This window comes from Triturus cristatus, chromosome 2_2 (assembly GCF_964204655.1).
Source record: "Triturus cristatus chromosome 2_2, aTriCri1.1, whole genome shotgun sequence".
Lineage (NCBI taxonomy): Eukaryota > Metazoa > Chordata > Amphibia > Caudata > Salamandridae > Triturus > Triturus cristatus.
The window spans coordinates 859,617,914-859,637,734 of NC_140582.1; the positions used below are offsets into that span (position 1 = coordinate 859,617,914).

General features: G+C 47.6%; 1 protein-coding gene across 1 annotated transcript in view; it reads right to left on the reverse strand.

The window, feature by feature from the left end:
- WDR19 (WD repeat domain 19) overlaps window positions 1-19,821 on the reverse strand; it is a 992,607-nt gene that overhangs the window by 328,061 nt on the left and 644,725 nt on the right. Inside the window, exon 29 of the mRNA XM_085642250.1 lies at window positions 5,472-5,549. Within this exon, the coding sequence (XP_085498376.1) occupies window positions 5,472-5,549 (78 nt within the window). The remainder of the gene's footprint in view (window positions 1-5,471; window positions 5,550-19,821) is intronic.

A 19,821-nucleotide genomic window follows, 5' to 3' on the forward strand; every position in this document is an offset into this window, starting at 1 on the left:
GGTCTGAGAGAACTTTTTTGGGAATAAGGAAATAAAAAGAGTATACGCCCGACCCGTGATGTTGTGGAGGTACGGGCTCTTATAGCCCCTTTGAGAAGTAGAGATTGAACCTCTTGTTTGAGGAGGTATAGATGGTCTGGGGATAATTTGTGGGGCTTTGGTGGAATATTTGAAGGTGTGTTAATAAATGCCAGGCAGTAACCAGAACGGATCATTTTGAGTACCTAATTGTCTGTTGTTATTGATTGCCAGATTGGTAGAAAATCTGACAGTCTTCCCCGACAGGTGTTAAGTGGTCGGGGAAAGTGGAGACAAGTCACTGCTTTGTGTTGGCGGGGGAGGTGCGTGTGTTTGAACCCCGACTCCTGCCATTGCCGTTGTTACCCCTGTAACCTTCCCTGAAATAACCCCTAGATGAAGAGGGTTGGTTATTGCTCTTGTAGGTGGAGGTGGTTTCTGATGAGGTATTTTTGGAACCTCCTCGGTAAAAGGAGCGTCAAAAGGAAGCACAACCCTTTGTAGAGTGAAGGACTCCCATAGATTTGGCTACCTAAGTGTCTTTCTTCATTTTCTCCAGTGAAGAATCTACCACAGGGCCAAACAGATGTTACTTATCGAATGGGGTATTTAAAATGGAGGTTTGAACCTGTGGTTTAAAACCAGATATACATAGCCAGGCATGCCTTCTTAGAAGGGCACTAGTGTTTATAGATCTAGCAGCGGTGTCTGCAGCATCTAGAGAGCATCTTATTTGATTATTAGCAATAAGTTGCCCTTCATGAACCAGATCTTGTGCTTTTGATTTGTGTTCCGGGGGTAAAAATTGTATTAGCAGTTCCATTTCATCCCAGTGTCGTATTGCGCTAACAGTGCCTGAGTGTTGGACACGTGACAGAAATAGGCTGCTTGAAAAGCTACCCTTTTCCCAGATGCGCCAATAAGTTTTGATTCCTTATCAGGAGGGGGAGCCTCTCCTGTTGTCTGGGAGGTGGCTCTTTTCCTTGCATTGGACACAAACAGGGAGTCTAGTGGCAGTTGTCCCCTTATACATACTGGGTCTGATGGTGCTGGCTTGTACTTCTTGTCCACTCTAGGGGTAAGAATGCGAGCTCTAACTGGGTCATTAAAAATGTCATCTACATGCCTGACCATCCCTTTAAGCATGGGTAGTGTATGTAATGACTTATGTGTGGTGCTGAGGGTTTCAAAGAGGAAATCCTCTTTTAATGACTCCTTATGTAGCTGCACCCCATGGTAGTTGGCGGCTCTACCCAGTAACTCAATGTAGCCTACACTATTATCTGGTGGAGAGGGTTTAGTAGGGTACAGGTTGGGATCATTGCCCGTGGGCGAATTGGTGTTATAATCGTCCCTATCCTGATCATCATCCCCATCATCCTGGTTGTCAGGTGTATGTGGTGGTGAATGTTCAGGTGAAATCGGTTGAAGCTGAGGGGAAGGTGGTGATGAAGGAAGAATAGGTGGAGGAAGAGGAGGAGGGGAAGGGTTAGTTCCAACAGATCTCTTCTTTAAAGGGATGTGATATTCTTCTTCTGCATCAGCCCTTCTTTTTAGAGTCACTTTAGTGGTGATATGGCCAGTCTGTGGATGGATATACAAAATCTTTTGTTTCTGATCAGTTTTTTCAATTGGGGCATCGAATACGGGCGTTGTAGTTGTTTTCTGCATTTCTGTTTGTTTGAATGATGGATGACGGATGATGGATTTAACCCAGATCTCTTGACTGGGGATGAATGTTTGTTTTGTTCTGCATTCCGTCCATCAATTGTGTGTCTTTTGCTTTCTCGCCCTAAGTGCGCCAGGTATGCCCGGACGTGGGTCCTGGGCTCACTGTGCCACTGGAATCAAGCTATCCTGGCTGAAGAGGGATGAAACCCTGAAACCGGTCCTAGGATGCTTGTTTCCGGTCCAGGGAGGACCTGGCTTTGCAGTTCGGGCTGGACTGTTCCCATGAGGCAGAGGGTCAAGACTGATTTGCATATGGCCAGGTCTAACCTGGAGTGGCATGGTGAGCAAAAGAATGATGGATTTAACCCAGATCTCTTGACTGGGAGTGAATGTTTGTTTTGTTCTGCATTCTGTCCATCAATAGTGTGTCTTTTGCTTTCTCGCCCTAAGTGCGCCAGGTATGCCCAGACGTGGGTCCTGGGCTCACTGTGCCACTGGAATCAAGCTATCCTGGCTGAAGAGGGGTGAAACCCTGAAAGCAGTCCTAGGATGCTTGTTTCCAGTCCAGGGAGGACCTGGCTTTGCAGTTCGGGCTGGACTGTTCCCATGAGGCACAGGGTCAAGACTGATTTGTATATGGCCAGGTCTAAACTGGGGTGGCATGGTGAGCAAAAGAATGATGGATTTAACCCAGATCTCTTGATTGGGGGTGAATGTTTGTTTTGTTCTGCATTCCGTCTATCAATTGTGTGTCTTTTGCTTTCTGTTTGTTTCAGCGCCAACATTTTCGGTGCCGGAGTCGAAACCGCTGATGCCTTCGGTTCCGATGATTTTGCCGGGGACGAATGGTGGGGGTCAGCGCCGGACTTGTGTTTCGACCCCAAAGGTCTGGGATTTGAACTCGGTTTGGAGGGAGTCTTTTCGGAGCCAGAAGGCTTTTAGGTCGGCTTCGGTGCCGAGCCAGAGGGCGGGGCATCAGAAGCGTGGTCTTGGTGCCGACTGGGGCCCGAGGACGCGGGTTGGACCGGAGCCTTCTTTTTAATTGGAATTGTCTCTTGGGACGAGGGGGGAGCTGTACTCACGGTACGTTGACCAGGTGAGATGTCCTCCTCTTGGTCGGAGTCGATTTCTGAGATGGCGACCGGCTCCTGCTCCTCCTCGGTTCCCATGGCCTCGCCGGCCTCTTCGTTGGATTGTTGACCGAAGATGTCGGAATGGAACTTGTGTGCTGGCTCTGCACGTCGAGCCCAATGGTCGAAGAAGTATTTTCTTGGAGCGGAAAGCCTGGCACGCGTCGTAGTCTTATTCTCTGTGTTCGGGGGACAAACACAGATTTCACACTTCGTGTGAGTCGGTGCGTGGATATTTCACGTGACACAGAGGGCAGAATTTGAAGGGAGTTTGTTCCATTGACTGCAGGTCGACCCGACGGCCTTCCACGAACTTTCTGTTCCAAAGATTATTTTAAGTAATTACGATACGCGATGGAAAGGGAGACACGATTGAAAACAATACCGTCGAGGGTGAGTATCTTGCGCACCGAGGGAAACCGAGGGAAACCGAAGGAAACCGAAGGAACGGTGTCGAACCGGAGCGCAACGATAGACGTCCGAACCCGATGGCGGAAAATAAAAACAATCTAACAATGTAGTCCATGCCCATGCGCACTATCACCGAAAGGAGGAGTCACCTACCTCTTGACTGGAAAGACTTCTTCAAAGAAAAACAAAGTGCAAACATCTGGATCCAACAGTAGATGGTGATCTATGCACAGCATATGATCTACAGCTCATATGCCTCACACACATATATTCTGTTATATGGCCTCCGGGATAGGGTGGAAATGTGTCCATTGAATGTATATGCCCCCAACAATGACAACAGGGCCTTCTTTGCGAAGGTACTGAATGCCCTTGGACTGCATATGGGTATTCGTCTCCTCATACTTCTCACCAGTGCACAACATGTATGGTAGACTGGACAGGGTGCTCATATCACAGTCTGTCGGATTATGCACAAATGCTACTCACCTACATTTGGGACCGCAATACCCTGGCCATCCCTGCATAGGTGTATATTACGGATAATTGGGGTACAACAACCATTAGGGCCGACGAGTGTGAACCCTTGAAAGTAGTCCTCGAGGGGAATGCGTCAGCGGGGTGTGTGGCAATAAGCGCCAGCTACAAAATGACTTAGAGTCAAGAGTCACGACTGCCTCACTTGCAGCAGATGACTGTGCCAAAGTTCATGCAACATCTGAGGCGGGAGACAAGTATCAGACTAGATATCACTATACAACATTGTTTGTTGGGATAATCCCACGTCCTAACAGTCAGAAGGTGTAATACAAGTTAGAACAAATGGGGCTATTATTCACCAAGAAATGTATTGCTATTTGAAGGATGTCTACCTCATTGGTATGGACAAGAGATATGTCAGTGAAGGTGTTGACTGAGGAGAGAAGAATGAGGGAGGTGAGGGTAGACAAGCATGCAGAGAACAACTGTTTATAATGGGAAACGAAGTTGCAGAGTCTGGTGACCAGGATGAGGCTGGCTTCCATGTGGCGAGCTCAAGTGGACTGTGCTTGACTTTTAGACAGGAAGCACTGGCCATGGGATATGTAGAAGGAGATTGGGGGGGGGGGCGTGGAGCGAGTGAGCTGTCAACAGAGAATGCACCAATCATAGATGGCAACAGGTGCAGGCTCGTGTAGTGACTGTCTTCACAACATTTTAGGATGATGGTAAGGGTGGCGGCAGAAGTTTGTAATACATGCCGGGGGAACCAGCTGGAGTGATCTGGGTAATTATATCTGTAATCAAAGGGATGTGATGAGAAACCTGTAATGTGTAAAGCCCTGCCAGCGGGCTTCACTCTGGATTATTTGCTGAAAAAAGTTGTGTCACTGTTGCTGGCTGACTGTTATCCATGCCCAAAAAATGAAAATAAAGATTAAATACAAAAAAAGAGAAATATCAGAATTAATAATCAAGAATTCCTTAATATAGCAGATTAAGCCACAATTCTTCTAGATATGGAATCCACATATTATTATGTGCTTTGACAAATCTAGACCATTGGATAGGCCTGGCTTCAAAGTCACAGGTTGCTTCAAGCATATGATCTACAACCTTTTCCTTCCTTATCCTCCACCAGCCAAATCAAGAACTGGAATCTGTATGCATTGCCTGTAGCACTCACATTAAAATGTTATGGTGTCACTTCTGTGGCTTAGTTGTTTAAAAGCAAGAATTTGAAGAAGGATGCTGTGTACACCAGAATGGATCGAACTGCAATACAGCATTGTATCATTACTCTGTTCAAGAGTTCAGTAAATGTTAAATGATCTTGGGTAAAAGGCATAAATGGATAATAAAGACTGTCACTTAAGCTCAGCCCAGGTGAAAATCCTCCCATTCCAAATAAAAATCAGGCTAATTTTTAAGTGTATAGTTTAGATTGCCTTTTCCCACCAACTTGATAGAAAGTGCAAACAAAGAAGCTCAGACTTTGGAGACACTTAAGAGCAAGTTGTTTAAAGTGAAAGTTTCTGTCCTTGGTGGGACAACAGAGTACCTTCGTATGCTCTGGAAACTTGGATGCCAAAAACAGAGTCAACGTAACTCTAAACATACAACACAAACAATGTAGCAGAATGATAAGCAGAACACAAAGGACAGCTGGGAAGTAAAGGAAAAGATATCACAGGAAGGAGGAATGAAACTAAAGCGAGCTAAGAACAGTTTCTAATTTTCAATAGTCTTCAATTGTTTTACCTTAGGCATGCCATCACTCTCTCCCATAAGGTAGTCTATAAGTTGGTTTGTTAAAAGTTCATCTTTCGCTTGTCCAACCTAATTGATGGAAGAGAAATGTCAACTAGGTGCATCAAACATAAGCAAACATATTACTTGAGCATAAATTATTAAATCAAGCAGATTATAAAACACCCATTAGGAACCACAAACTGCATACTAACATTTAAAATAACAACACTTAATCTAAATACCTTTAAGAAAGCTAACCTTGAACAAAATCGCTCAGAAATAACTGTGAATACTTCTATCAATTATACAAAAAAATGTTTTAAGAAACCTTTGGATTTATATTTAATGCTGCATTAGGAGTAAATTGCATACTTAAAATAACATAACAAAAAATGAACCCTAATACATTTACGAAAACTTGCTTTGAACACAATCTCTCAGAAATAACTAACATTACTATATACATCATTAAACAATTATGCAATTTTAGGAAACATTTAAAATTACATTTCATGTAGCATTATGATCACATTTTTGAATAACCTTGACAATAACGTTGGAAATAGCCTTAATGACTTTAAAAAGAAACTTTAAAATAAAATGTTCTTCTTATTATTTATCAAGCAATGTATAAAGCCTTCATTAAATTGAACACCTTTCGCCATACTGCTATAACACACATCTCTTAGCTGAGAGGTTCTTGCGTGTATATTCCACTCCTGGTAAAAATATCCACATTAAGCTAAAACTTCACAGCAATGAAAGATTATAAGAGAACTCCAGTCATAGAACTGTAGGCAAGCTGAAATAATAGATGCATATCCTTTCACCCAATGCTAGGATAATATTCCATAGGCAAAACTGTAAACTGAAGTATATGCAAAGTTTCAGCCTGCAAGACGCCTAAAGATTAGGCAGCACTATTTGTGTTACGTTACATTATGTAGATTTGTGCAGCGTGATAATCACCTGTGAGGGTATGCAGGCATTTCAGCAGGAGCGTAGGCACTAGGTCCTGCAGTATTAGTCGAACAGCCAGGTCATCAGCTTCTTGTGCTATTCAAGAAGCAAGGAGAAGGCTCTGATGTGTTGAGGAAGGTTGTTCTAGATTTTGGGTGCAATGTAGGAAAATGATTGACCTCCAGTTCTACTTTTGTGGATGCGAGGTGTGTGTGTGTGTGTGTGCGAGTGACTGTGTGGCTGAGCGTGGGTATCTGGTGAGCTGGTTAAAGTGTGTGTGGTTGTTCAGGTATGCTGGTCCAATGTTGTGCAGTGCTATGTATGCATGTGCGAAGAGTTTGAATTTGCTTTGTTTGTGTATACAGAGCCAGTGGAGCTCTCTGATGTGCGGTGAGATGTGGGGGCTACGTGGGAGGTTGAGAATGAGTCTTGCTGTAGTGCTCTGGATGGTCTAGATTCAGTGTAGGAGCGGTTTGGAGATCCAGACGCAGAGTGTTGCTGCAGTCGAGTCTGCTTGTGATGAGTGCTTGCGATATGGTATATCTGGTGCTCTGGGGGTGACATTTGAAGATCTTCCGTAGCATGCATAGGATGTGGAAGCAGGAGCAGCTAACTGCTTTGACATGCAGTGTCATGTTAGGTTTATCGCCCAGGATGATTCCCATGGTCGGTGGATTTTGGTATGGGCCCTACCCCTGTCGGCCATCAGGTAGTGTCCCAGGGAGAGTTCTTGTTTCCAAAGACCAGCACATATGTCTTGTTAGAGTTGAGCTTCAGGCAAATGATTCTCATTCATTTTGCTACCTAAATGAATAAGTTACTTACCTTCGGTATCGATGTATCCGTAAGAGACATATATTAGTTATAGATTCCTTACCTTAGAAATACCCCCAGGCGTCAGACTGGATCCGGATAAATTTGTTCTTAGCAAATGCGCATCGGCAGGTGGCGTTGGTCGACTCCACGTCCGTCGTCGACATCGTGGTCACCGGGATGACGTTGCGGTGTCCACTTAGATGCCGTCTCTGCTCGCTGACGGCAGTTCTGACATGACTTTCCATGCAGAAGCGCAGAGCCATGCAAGTCACTGACTACTGGTGCACAAAACTAGGGCCCTGCAAGGGAGGATGGGTAGGGAGGTAAGGAATCTATAACTAATATATGTCTTGTTCATCTAAAAGCGACTATTAGTTATAGATTCCTTAACTTAGAGTAGATACCCCAGCAATATCAACCCCAGATGTGGGTCTGCAAACTAAGTTCACACCAGGAAGTCCTGGACAACAGAATGGCTGAAAAAGCCGTCTCTCCGGACTTGGCTGACCAAGCAGTAATGCTTAGTAAACGTGTGCAGGGATGCCCACGTGGCTGCCTGGCAGATGTCAACCAGCAGAACTCCACATCCCAAAGCAGTAGTAGCTGCCATCGCCCTGGTAGCGTGGGCGCTTAGTCCTACTGGAGATTCCTTTTTAGCCAAAGAATAACAGATCTTAATGCATAGGACGACCCATCGAGGAATGGTACGTTTGTGTACTGCCCGACCTTACTTGGCGCCCACATAACCCACGAAGAGTTGATCGTCCACCCGGAAGTCTTTTGTGCGGTCAAGGTAGAAAGACAGCGCACGTTTTGGGTCCAGATGGTGGAGTCTCTCCTCCTCTTTGGAAGGGTGTGGAGGCTGGAAGAAGGTGGACAATGTGATGGGCTGACCTATGTGGAAAGAGGTAACCACTTTGGGCAGAAAAGAAGGCTTAGTACGGAGGGCTACTTTGTCCGAATAGACAGCAAGAAAGTAAGAGGTCTGGAAGATAAGGCTTGAAGCTCACTCACCTTGCGAGCAGAGGTGATTGCAAGCAAGAAAGCAGTCTTGAAAGTAAGGAAGTGAGGAGGACAATTTTGTAGTGGCTCAAAGGGAGCACACATAAGATAGGTGAGGACAAGATTCAAGTCCCACTGGGTCATTACGAAAGGAGAAAAAGGAAATGGATGAGTAATACCCTTCAGAAATCTGTTAACAATAGGGGACTTGAAAAGAGAAGGGTGATCAGGGAGGCGAAGAAAGGCCAAAATGGCCGAAAGATAACCTTTAAGAGTGCCCAGAGCAGAGCCCTGCTGGGTCACAGAAAGAATAAAGAGTACCTCTGAAAGAGGGTCAGAAAGGGGATCCACAGCCTTTGCTGTGCACCATGCCACATATTTGTTCCATCTACAGGTGTATACCATTTTAGTGGAGGGACGCCTGGCTGCCAAGATGACATTACAGACTTCGGGAGGAAGATCAGAAGCTGTCAACTGTCGCCGCTCAATCTTCACGCAAGGAGGTGGAGACTGGACAGGTTCGGGTGGAGGACCGTCCCCTGCTGCTGTGACAGAAGATCCTCCCGAAGAGGCAGTCTGATCAGAGGATCGATGGCCATCCTCAAGTCCTCGGGGTACCAGACTCTTCGTGCCAAGTCCGGAGCCATAAGAATGACTTGGGCCTGGTCGCGCTTGATCTTCTTCAGCACTCTGGGCAGAAGTGGTACAGGATGAAAGGAGGCCGTAACTCCACTCGCGACAAAAAGCGTCGCCGAGAGGTAGCCTCCTTGGAAACTGCTACGCGCAGAACTGCTGACATTGCGCGTTCTCTTTGGTGGCGAATAGATCTAACCAAGGCTCTCCCCACTGCTGAAAGAGACCTTGCACCACCTTCGAGTAAAGACACCAGTTGTGATCCATCATGGACCGGCAGCTCGGTTCGTCTGCCCTGGCGTTCAGGGAACCTGCCAGGTGTTGAACCGCCAGAGATATGCCCTGATGTTCCAGTAATCTCCAAAGGTGAATAGCCTCTTGACATAGGGTCACGACCCCACCATGGCCTGTTTGTTGGAGTACCACATGGCGGTGGTGTTGTCTGTGATCACCTGCACTACTCTTCCTTTGACTGGAGGAAGGAATGCCTTCAGTACAAGACGATTCGCCTGGAGCTCCAGAAGGTTGATGTGAAGCCCAGACTCCGATCTCCGCCTCTCCCATATGGTCGCCCCATCCCAGGAGTGACGCATCCTTCACTACTGTGGACTCTGGATGGGGAAGGGAGAGGGATCTGCCGTTGACCCAATCCTGGTTCATGAGCCACCACTGCAACTGACTTGCAGTCCCCTCCAAGATCTGAACATCGGAAAGAGTCCCCTGGTGCTGCGCCCACTGGAACTTCAGGTCCCACTGCAGAGCCTGCATATGCCATCTGGCATGATCCACCAGCAGGATGCAGGTGGCCTCATGGCCCTGCAGCCTCAGGGTCATTCTCACAGAAATCCGGGCTAGAGGCTGAAACATCGGTATCATAGTCCGAATTTCCCAACCTCGCTGCTCGGGAGGATAGACCCGAAACTGCATTGTGTCCAGAACCGCTCTGATGAAAAGGAGCTTCTGGGAGGGAATCAGGAGCGACTTCGGCACGTTGACTGTGAACCCCAGCGAATGCAGGAGGCTTGCCGTAGTATGGAGGTGGGAGACGACTGCCTGGGGCGAGCCTGCCTTCAACAGCCAGTCGTCGAGATAGGGGAAGACTAGAACCCCTGATCTGTGCAGATGAGATGTGACCACCACCATCACTTTCGTGAACACACAAGAAGCGCCTGTAAGGCCAAAAGGGAGCACGGTAAACTGAAAATGCTCGTGGCCTGCCGTGAACTGTAGATAACGCTACCATCCAGTCTCCAGGGTCGAGGGCGGACAAGACCTGAGCCAAGGTTAACATCTTGAACTTCTCCTTCCGGAGGAAGCGGTTGACGTCCCTGAAGTCTAAGATAGGACGCAGGCCTTTGTCCTTCTTGGGTACCAAGAAGTAGTGGGAATAGCAACCATGACCTACTTCTAGCACAGGGACACGTTCGATAGCTCCCTTGGCCAAGAGAGCCGTAACTTCCTGGCGGAGAAGGGTCAAATGATCCTCTGGCATGTGATGGAGTGTTCGTGGCATGGAGGGAGGGGTAGTCTCGAAGGGGAGGGACTAGCTCCTTCGGACTATCTGCAAAACCCACCTGTCCGACGTGATGTTGTGTCAATGGGGGAGGTGATGGCATATCCTGCTGCCCTCTGGCAACTGGTGGCCCTGAAAGGTCGGACTCGGAAGGCTTGGAGGCTGCTGCAGGGGGCTTTGGTGGACTGGCCCGCCCGCTGGACCCCAGACCCACGATGCTGGATCCCACGTCCCATAGCTCTGGGTGGAACATTGTGGGGCACCCCTTCCGTAGCCACGAAAGGGCCGAAAGGCAGACTGCATGGAAGGAGAAGTTGCTGCGAGGCCCAAGGATCTGTCGTAGCCCTAGAAGCCTTGAAACGCTCAAGCGAGTTGTCCGCCTTGTCACAAAACAGGCGACGGCCATCAAAGGGCATGTCCAAAAGGGTAGATTGGACATCCCCAGAGAAGCCAGACGTTCACAACCAGGCGTAGCGCCTCAGGGCTACCAACATGGAAACTGTTCTACCCAGCGAGTCGGCGGAATCCAGCCCACACTGGATGGTGAACTTTACTGCATCTCGACCCTCAGCAACAGCGTGGGTTAGCACTGTCCGGGCCTCCTCCGGGCACTGCGGCAGCACTTGTGCAACCGTATCCCACACTGTGTGTGTGTAACGGGCCAAGCAGTGCTTAATTTGTGCCGGTGCGTTCCGGTGCTTAGCACCGGCACTTATTTAACAGGGCCGGGGCTACAGCATTGTTCTCCCTCCTGCCAGTAATTAGTAAAAATAAATGTACCAAACTGTACTGCTTTGATTCAGATGCATGTCTGCCTGGTATGTCTAAAGAATGGCCCACCCAGGTCCAGGCATGATGACTGCATCACGTTAGTGATGTCAGTAACGCACGCCTGCCTAAGCATGTCACTCCCATTGGTTTATTATAGTGGAGGGCGGGCGGACTGATAGGTGCCGTGACCTGGGATCGAGGCAGGCTGGGTCCTGGAAAGTTCAGGTCTGTAAAATCACGATTACACTGCACATTTTATTTATTGTGCACGCTGTATGGCACACACCGCTGCGTTGTCTTCAGAGTGGGCAGGGCGGGTGTGAGACTAGATTGTGTCATGCACAGTCAGTGTAAACTGCATGTGCATCGAGCCACAAGTGGTGATATTGGCTGCCGCGCCAGAGATTGTTTTCAGCTGAGTGTTGCTGTGCTTTGTAACGGCCCGGTACACTTAGTTGGCAAGATCGTTCATGCCTGCTGCAGGGTTGAATGCGAGGGAGGGGGAGGATCGCTTGATGATGTCAGTCACTCTGTGAATCCTCGAGTTCACATCTTTCTGAACGCATGCGGCACAGCGCCCTTCTCCACTAACGCTGCAATCTATGCTAGAACTGGTCATGTTTTTATCAGAATTTCCTTTGTATTTCTGCTGTAGCCACTGCCCAATGCCCTTCAGGTGGCAATAGTGCAGCCCAAAGGAAATGGGCACAAGAATGTAGTTATTGTTGTCAATCAACCCAGGCGTACCTGAAAATGAAGATAATATATCTAAAAAATTAAGGTACGACGAGAATGTTACTTCTTCCAACAACATGTAATACCCATTGTGAAAATCTTTACGATTTGCATACTTTTGAAGAAGGCTCCGAACGTCATAATTCTTTCCTGTATTTAGTCTGAATGTGGCCACGACCTACAACTGATATGTAAAAGAGAATACATATTGTTTCTTTTCAATGACTGGAGCATTTTAATGCCAAAGTTGTTTTCATTTGTGACGTTAAAAGGTGACAAATCTCAGTGTGTTGTGTGTATAATATATCCCTAAGCATTTCAGTTGTCAATTTAATCAGTTTGACAGACGTGTATTCTAGCGCTGTTCCATGGTTGCAAGGAGCAGCTGTTTTTTTACGTCCAGGTTACCTAAATGACAAAAGTCAGATAACCTCTTTGTTTAAGGTTTTGTGGCGGGTGTTATAAAGACTTGGGGGTAGGTAACAAGTTGCAGCTTCCGCCAGTACCAGCTTTGCAATCAGCATGCCTTCTTATATATATATTTTTTTTAAACACATGTGTATTACACAAAACTACAGGGTCAGGCCCCGTGATGTAAAGTCATGTTGTGTACAAAGCCAAGAGTGATTGAATATGTCAGACAAAACATTGAGCCTCCTAGCTGTGTTGAAATTGACACTCACATTTAATACTTATACAAATGATGGGAGAAGGATCTAATTTTAGTAAGGACAGATTAGAGAAATCTTAAGGATTTTGGGGGCCACAGGCTGAACGTATTTTGTGGGCTCCTGATCAGAATAGGTTTGAAGTTACGATCCAGTTTCAGTTCTTTTATGCCCTCCTCAGCCATGTCACTGACAGCGCACAGGCCTACTCTCCAAATTCTAAAAGTGTTTTCATTTACTTTTCAGGAATAGTGAGGCGTGTTTTCAATATTTTAATGCAGCAGCTAATATTACTGTAAATAATCTCAGCAACCCTTTCCTGTTTTGAATATGTGAGGTCTTGTTTCGATCTAAAAGAAACTTTATGGATGTTGCATGATGTGTATGATCAAAGTGTCACAGGGCCAAGGACCGCGTGATTAATCCCTCTGGTAAAGGTCTTGTGGTAAGACACACAAGTGGTAGAAGCTGACAAGTGCCAGAGTAGTAAAGTTCCCAGTGGAAGGATTAAGTTCCGTTTGTGTGGTAGAGTGCCCAACGTGTGGCAAATGTCTGTGTGGTAAAGTAAGCCACTAGGTTAAGATGATCCTAGATTGTGATTGTGTGCTAAACAGCCGAGTACTGTGTATTAAAAATGTTTTGTGTGATGCATGGTTCCGTCCATGTGGTAAATGTTTATGTGGATAAAAGGTCCCCCTTGTGTTGTAGGGTCCCACTTGGTAAAAGTGTGTTTCAAGCGTAGTAAAGTGTTACTTACTGTCCATCAGACAGACTGGTGTTGAAGCACTACACGTGCCTCGAGGCACTGGGAACCCCTCTATCTGTGCCGTGGTATTACATCTTGCTTTTAGCAGTCCCAGTTGAGGATGTGAGTGGAGCCGACATAGTAAGTGGGTGGAACCAATGGAGAATGTCGGTGGAGCCTGGGAAGTGGGTGTGGCCTCCCCCCAAAAATTTAGCGCCTGGACTTAATATTTCACAAATTAAGCATTGGAGCCAAAAGACATGCAGAGTTCACTGACCGCAGTCCTATGCTGGCGGAAGAAAACCTCTTCTTCCGAAGATGGTCCAGCTTCTTGGATTCCCTATCTGGGGGAGCAGTAGGGAATGCGCCCTTTGAGGATGACGCTTGGACCACCAAGCTCTCAGGGGTAGGGTGTTGGTAGAGGAAAGTGGGTCAGCCGGGCAGTGGTGTTGGGCAACCATCCTGTCCACAGGAGCCCCTGTGCTGGGCTTGGACCAAGTGCCCAGAAGGATGTCAGGAGGGCCTCATTTAAAGGAAGCTGGGGCTCCGAAGAGGCTGCTGCCGCCTGAAGCACCTCAGTTAGGAGGTTAGTCCTTACAGACACCGTAGGAAGCTCGAGGTGCAAGGCTCAGCCCCCCTACACAACACCACAGCTTAGGAGGCTCCCGCATCCATAGCCACAGTAGGGGGAGCAAGCATACCAATGTCTGGGGAGGAATCCAGACCACTGGCATCACCCAACTCCTCTCGCCAGTCCAGCTCCTCAAGTTGGTCTGCTAGAGGGTCAATATACCCCTCCCAGTCATCCTCACCCTACTCTGGCTGCCACTCAGGACGGTAGGGAACGCCAGGGATGAACACTGGTACAAAAGTACCTTCTGGCACAGGTACCGACGTCAGTCAACGGCGGTCCGGCACCGTGTCCACGTTGGGGGTCAGGCTGGGGTCAACGCCGGTTGGGGCACAACCAGCGTCCGTGAGGTCGACCGGCACCGATACAGATCCAGGCCTGGATCCTTGGGGACCTTGCAACACCGGGGCCGGAGCCGCCGGCATCAAAGGCCCACGCCTCCAGCCGAGTCCGTGGGGCCTGAAGGCTCTCCTGCGGAGTCGGGCTGCCCAAAGATCCTGTGCAGTGCTTTGTAAAATTGACAAAGCTGGGCGCTACGGCTCCGGGAAAGGGAGGGAAGCATGGAGCCGTCCCAGCGGGCTCCGAGGAAGGAGGCGGAGACCGACGACGCTCCGGGTCCCGCATTGCGTCGGCCGACAGACGGGGAGAATGCGAAGAGCGTTGATGCTTCTTCGCCTTCTTCTTGTGCTTCACCTTACCCGAGGAGTGCGAAGACTTCAATGATGAGTGGTGATAGCTCTGTGACCCGTCCCGCGACCTTCCCATCAACCGGGACCTCGAGCAGCGCGGAGCAGACTGCAGGTACTCCAAAAACTTTCGGGACCACTCCTGCAAAGACTTTGGGTTCAGGGCCCAGCAGTTGGAACACGACTTCGGGTCGTGGTCGTGCTCCAGGCACCAAGGCACACGAGGTGCGGATCAGTAACTGACATCAATTTGTAACAGGAGTCACAGGGCTTGAAACTGGGCTGACCGCTGGACATCCCTGGAGCGCCAGGAGTCGAAGACTCAAAAGACATCGACAAAAAGTCAAACAAAGTTGGTTGAAAAGCGACTAAGGGGCACGCTCTCTCCGGAACTGCGCTGGCTGGTGCGTAAAAAGAAAGAACTGACGTCAGCCTTCAGGGGCAGCGTATAAGTAGACACCACAATGTCATCCCGGCAACCACGCCGCCGGACACGGAGTAGACCAACGACACTTGCCGATGCACAGGGGTACTGCTAAGAATTTTTTTTTTCCTATCCAGTCTGACACCTGGGGGTAATTCGAAGTTAAGGAATCTATCACTAGTCTCTTTCAGTTGGTGAAGTTGGTGGTGGTCGTCTTGTCAGTCAGTTATAGGATGAGTTGGGCGTCGTCAGTGTAGGACATGAAGGTTATGCTGCCTTGGGATCTGATGATGGTAATGAGTGAAGTCATGTAGATGTTGAAAGGGTGCAACTAAGAGATGAGCCCCGAGGGACTCTGCAGATCATGTGCTTATATTCCGATGTGGAAGATGGTAGCCTGACTCTGTGTTCTTGGCGTGAAAAAGGAACCTATCCAATTTGAGGACCGGTCCTTGGACTCTACACTCGTAGAGACTTCTTAAGAGTCTGCGGTGTGTCAAAGGCTGTGGAGAGGTCCAGCAGAATGAGGGCTGAAATCTCTCCTTGGTCCAGTATGGCTTATATGTCATCTGTGGCCGTGATGAGTGCAGTTTCGTTGCTATGCTTACGTCTGAATCCTAATTGGGTATGGTGCAGAAGGTGCTGTAGTTCAAGATGGCTAGTGAGTTGTTGGCCTTCTCCAGCACTTTGATTGAGTAGGGGAGCAGTGAAATGGGATGGACGTTTTTCAGCTTGTTTGGGTCAGCCGAAGTTTTTTGAGGAGGGCATTGCCTGATACATGTTCACAGTCTTCCAGGAAGTTGGAGGATGTGATGGAGGTGCTGGTGATGTGGGTGAGGGTTTTTCTGATCGGTGATCCTCCTATATTGTAGACGTGGTGGGGGCATGGACCAGTTCGGGCCTTGGAGTGGACAGTCAGGATGACTGCTGCTGTGTCTTCTGTGGTAAGTGTTTTCCATTCAATCAAGTGCCCATCCTGGTTGGTGATCGTCAGGTTGGGGATGAGGACTCTGGGGTCTGGTTGTTGTTCAAACTTACTGTAGATGTTTGCTATTTTGCTGTGTAAGACGTTTGATAACTTATCGTAGAGTTCCTGTGAGGGGGAGATGTTGTTGACTGCAGCCTCTGGGGTGGTGAATTCTTTGACAATCGAGTACATTATATTGCAGCAGTTGGTGCTTGCCTAGTTGTGTTGCACTAGTGCTCTTTTTTGGTGTTTCTTAGTTGCTGGTGTATGCATCTGTCCTCTGCCTTGTATGTGATTCTGGCAGTGGTCTCGTGGTTGTTTCTGCATTTCTTTCTAGCTGTTAGCAGTGACTTTTAGATTCTCAGACGTCATTTGTGTACCAGCTGGCTTGTTTATTGGCTCATCTTTGGCTGTTGGTTTTGATTGGTGCGAGGGAATCTGTGCAGTTTTTGATTCAATTATTGAAGTTGGTGATGTCCTCATTGAGGTTGTTAGTGATGTTGGGTTGGTCCATGCTGAGGGAGTTGAGTAAGGGAGAACGTTAGCTTGTGGTGTGGTGATTTGTAAGTGGATGATGGAGTGGTCTGGCCATGTGAGCTATGAGGTGTAGTTGTATACGATCCTGTCGCTAGAGATGAAGATTGGGCCCAGTGCATGTCCTGCGATGTGTATTGGGTCTGTGACAAGCTTGGTGAGTCTGGTGATTTTCAGGCTATCAAGGAGAGCTGAGGAGCAGAGGTCAGTTCGGTCCTCCAGGTGGAAATTGAGATTTCCAAATAGTATGAAGTCCCTGGAGGTGATGATGAAGGGGGTCGATGAAGTTGTAGATGAGATTGCTGGAGTTGGTCCGCAGCCCAGGTGGTCAGTAGACGAGGGTTCCCTTTAGGATGAAGCTGTAGATGATTTGCAATGCAGGCTTTAGCTGATTTGCAGTTTGAAGTTCATGTGTTCCATGAAGGGGGTTTTGTTCTCCATGGATATAGAACATTTGACGCTGTCTTCGTGGACGATGGGGAAACCTCCTTCAGGCTTGTGAAGGCAGTCCTGTTGTGCGATCTCGTAGCCCGTTGCGGAATAGATTCAACAACTCCTGAAGAAGTGAGTTATGACATAACACTAATCTTTCAAGTTCCAGGCCTAAATATTGAAGATTTGCAGAACATGATTCAGGATAGCCATGTTAGATAAAGAATACACTCAAAGGTAATGGGTAGGATGGGACGTAGCTGAAGTCTAGCATGTCTGGAGATCAAGGACGTATTACTCAGACTATGGCAATCAGGATGATCTGAACTCTGTGTTATTGGTCGTTTGTTTATTTATTACTCTTTTGATTAAAAAAAAAAACTGAAAGAAACAACCACCACTGCAGTGAGTCTCTCTCCATGATTTCCACTAAGCACTGCAATTGACATTTTTTGTTAGTGTGCGTTGTAAGCAGATTCTAGGAGAAGCTCCCATTTGAACTATGTCCACATCTGTCTGGCCAGTCAGTGTGCTGTTGCCTTCAGAATCCCCACAAGATGAGTTGTTGATAGGCTCAAATCTCTCATCTATGAACCAACAAGTTCATGGCCTCATGGACTTGTGGGTTGTTGACAGCTGATGCAGGACTCGGGTGGGCTTGTCACTTTATCATGCATTTCTAAAGCATTAACTATCCCACTATCCCAAGAGGTCTCCTGGCCTCGAGCTTAATGAGCCTGGTTACCAATGGAATGTAGGCGTTGCCCTGATGTCAGTGAGAAAATTAGTCTGTTTTAGTTCAGTCTGGAGGTCAAGCCAGAATCAAGGTGCTTAAACTAAAAAAGAATGACTCCCCCATGTAGACAGCTAGAATTTTGGGACTTCTAAGAAACTGCAAAGATCTCTGGCAGATGCATGTGACCTATGTTTAGTAGAGAGATAGACTGAGGTCAGATGTTTGAGGCATTTTAAGGCCAGGCAACCTATGCTGAAACAAATAAGTGCTAGTACTGGGAACCAGTGAAGAGATTTCTTACATGGTGGAACCTGATCCCATTTGCTCAGAACGAAAACTGCTTGAATCACTGCATTTTGAACTAATTCTAGTTGACCTATCAGGGTTTTCAGTAGGTCAGTATATAGAGCATTACAATTTATCAGAGCTCCAATCAATACTGCTCTAGTCGACATATAAAAAAGAAGGATGGGTGTGAATTTTATTGTAGTTGACAGAATAGTAAGTTACTTACATTCCGTAACACTGTTTCTGGTAGACACACCAACTGCAGATTCCTCACCTTGTGAACAACCCCAAGCTAGATCCTGAGATTTTGTTCAAAGCACTGCTCTCGCACGCCAGCAGGTGGTGTTGTGTAGCTTGACGTCCACATTATGCTGCTCTGGGAGTGGCATATGAGAGACAGCCTTTCGAGCTAACATCAGTTTCTTTCTTGACTATTTGCATCCCCAGACGCTGAGCTCACTAACTGATCAGATGTGAGTGTGCAAATCTCTAGATTGGGACCTTTTTAAGTATGTGCAAAACTCTAGATTAGAGCCGTTTTAAGTATGGAAAGAGAGACCATTCCACAAAACAGGGAGGTGGGAGGGTTGTCAAGGAATCTAGACTTTGATAAGAGCACCCACCAGAAAGAGCGCTATTGAAAGTAAGTAACTTGCTCTTCTGATGGATACTTCTAGCCGCAGGTTCCTCACCTTGAGAATAGATACCAAAGCAGTACCTCCCAAGGAGGTGGGTCATTGGAATGGCTGAGAGGAAAAAGTCCTGCAGGACTGAACGGGTGAAATATCAATCCCATTGGACCAGACAGTCATGACAATAGTGCTTTGTGAACGCTTGAATTGATGCCCGCATAGCAGACCGACGGATTACCTGGACAGGCCCTCTGCATGTCAAAGTAGTGGTAACAGCTTTGGCTCTGGTGGAATGAGTCCTGAGACATTCTGGGGGCTGTCGCATAGCCAATGCGTAGTAGATATTAATGGAGAAGGCTATCAATCATGTTTGTTTTCTGTAGTAGGGAGGAGATCAAGATAGGGTTCTCCCCATTGCTGGAAGACCAATGTGAGACCTCAGGCTGTAAATTCGTCTGCCCTGGCATTCAGAGATCCTGCCAGCTGGTTGACAATCAGGGAAATGCCAGTCGATCCAGCCAATTCCAGAGGAACAAGACCTCTAGGCACAGGACTCAGGACCCCACTCCACCCAGTTTATTGCAGTATCCCAAGGCGGGGTGGGGTTGTCTTGAACCAGTCTCCCCTTGATGGATAGCAGGAAGGTTTTCATCCTCAAGTGAATGGCCTGCAACTCCAACAAGTTGATGTTGAGCAGGGTCTCAGCTGAAGACCAGAGTTCTCTAATCTCCACCTCTCCCAGGTGACCTCTCCAACTCAGCAGAGATGTGCCTGTCACCACCATCAGCTCTGGGTGGGTTACGGAGAGGGGTCTGCCGCCGGACTAATAGTGGCCGAGCAGCCATCACTGCATGTCTTTTGCAGTCTCCTCCAAAACCTGGATGGAATCTAACAGGTTCCCTTGGTACTGAGCCTACTGAGACTGGAGGCCCCACAATAGAGCCAGCAAGTGGCATCTGGCATAGTTGACAAGCAGGATGCCAAGAAATCTCAGTCAATTTCACTGAGATCTAAGACCAAGGATGTAACATCAGGATCATAGTCTGAATGTCCTGGACTCGTTGACCCAGAGAGAAAGTTCAAAACTGCACCATAGCCAGAGTGACTCCGATAAATGGCAGCCTATGCAAAAAAGTCAGGAGTGCCTTTGGCATGTTAATGAGAACCCCAAACATGTACAAAGGCT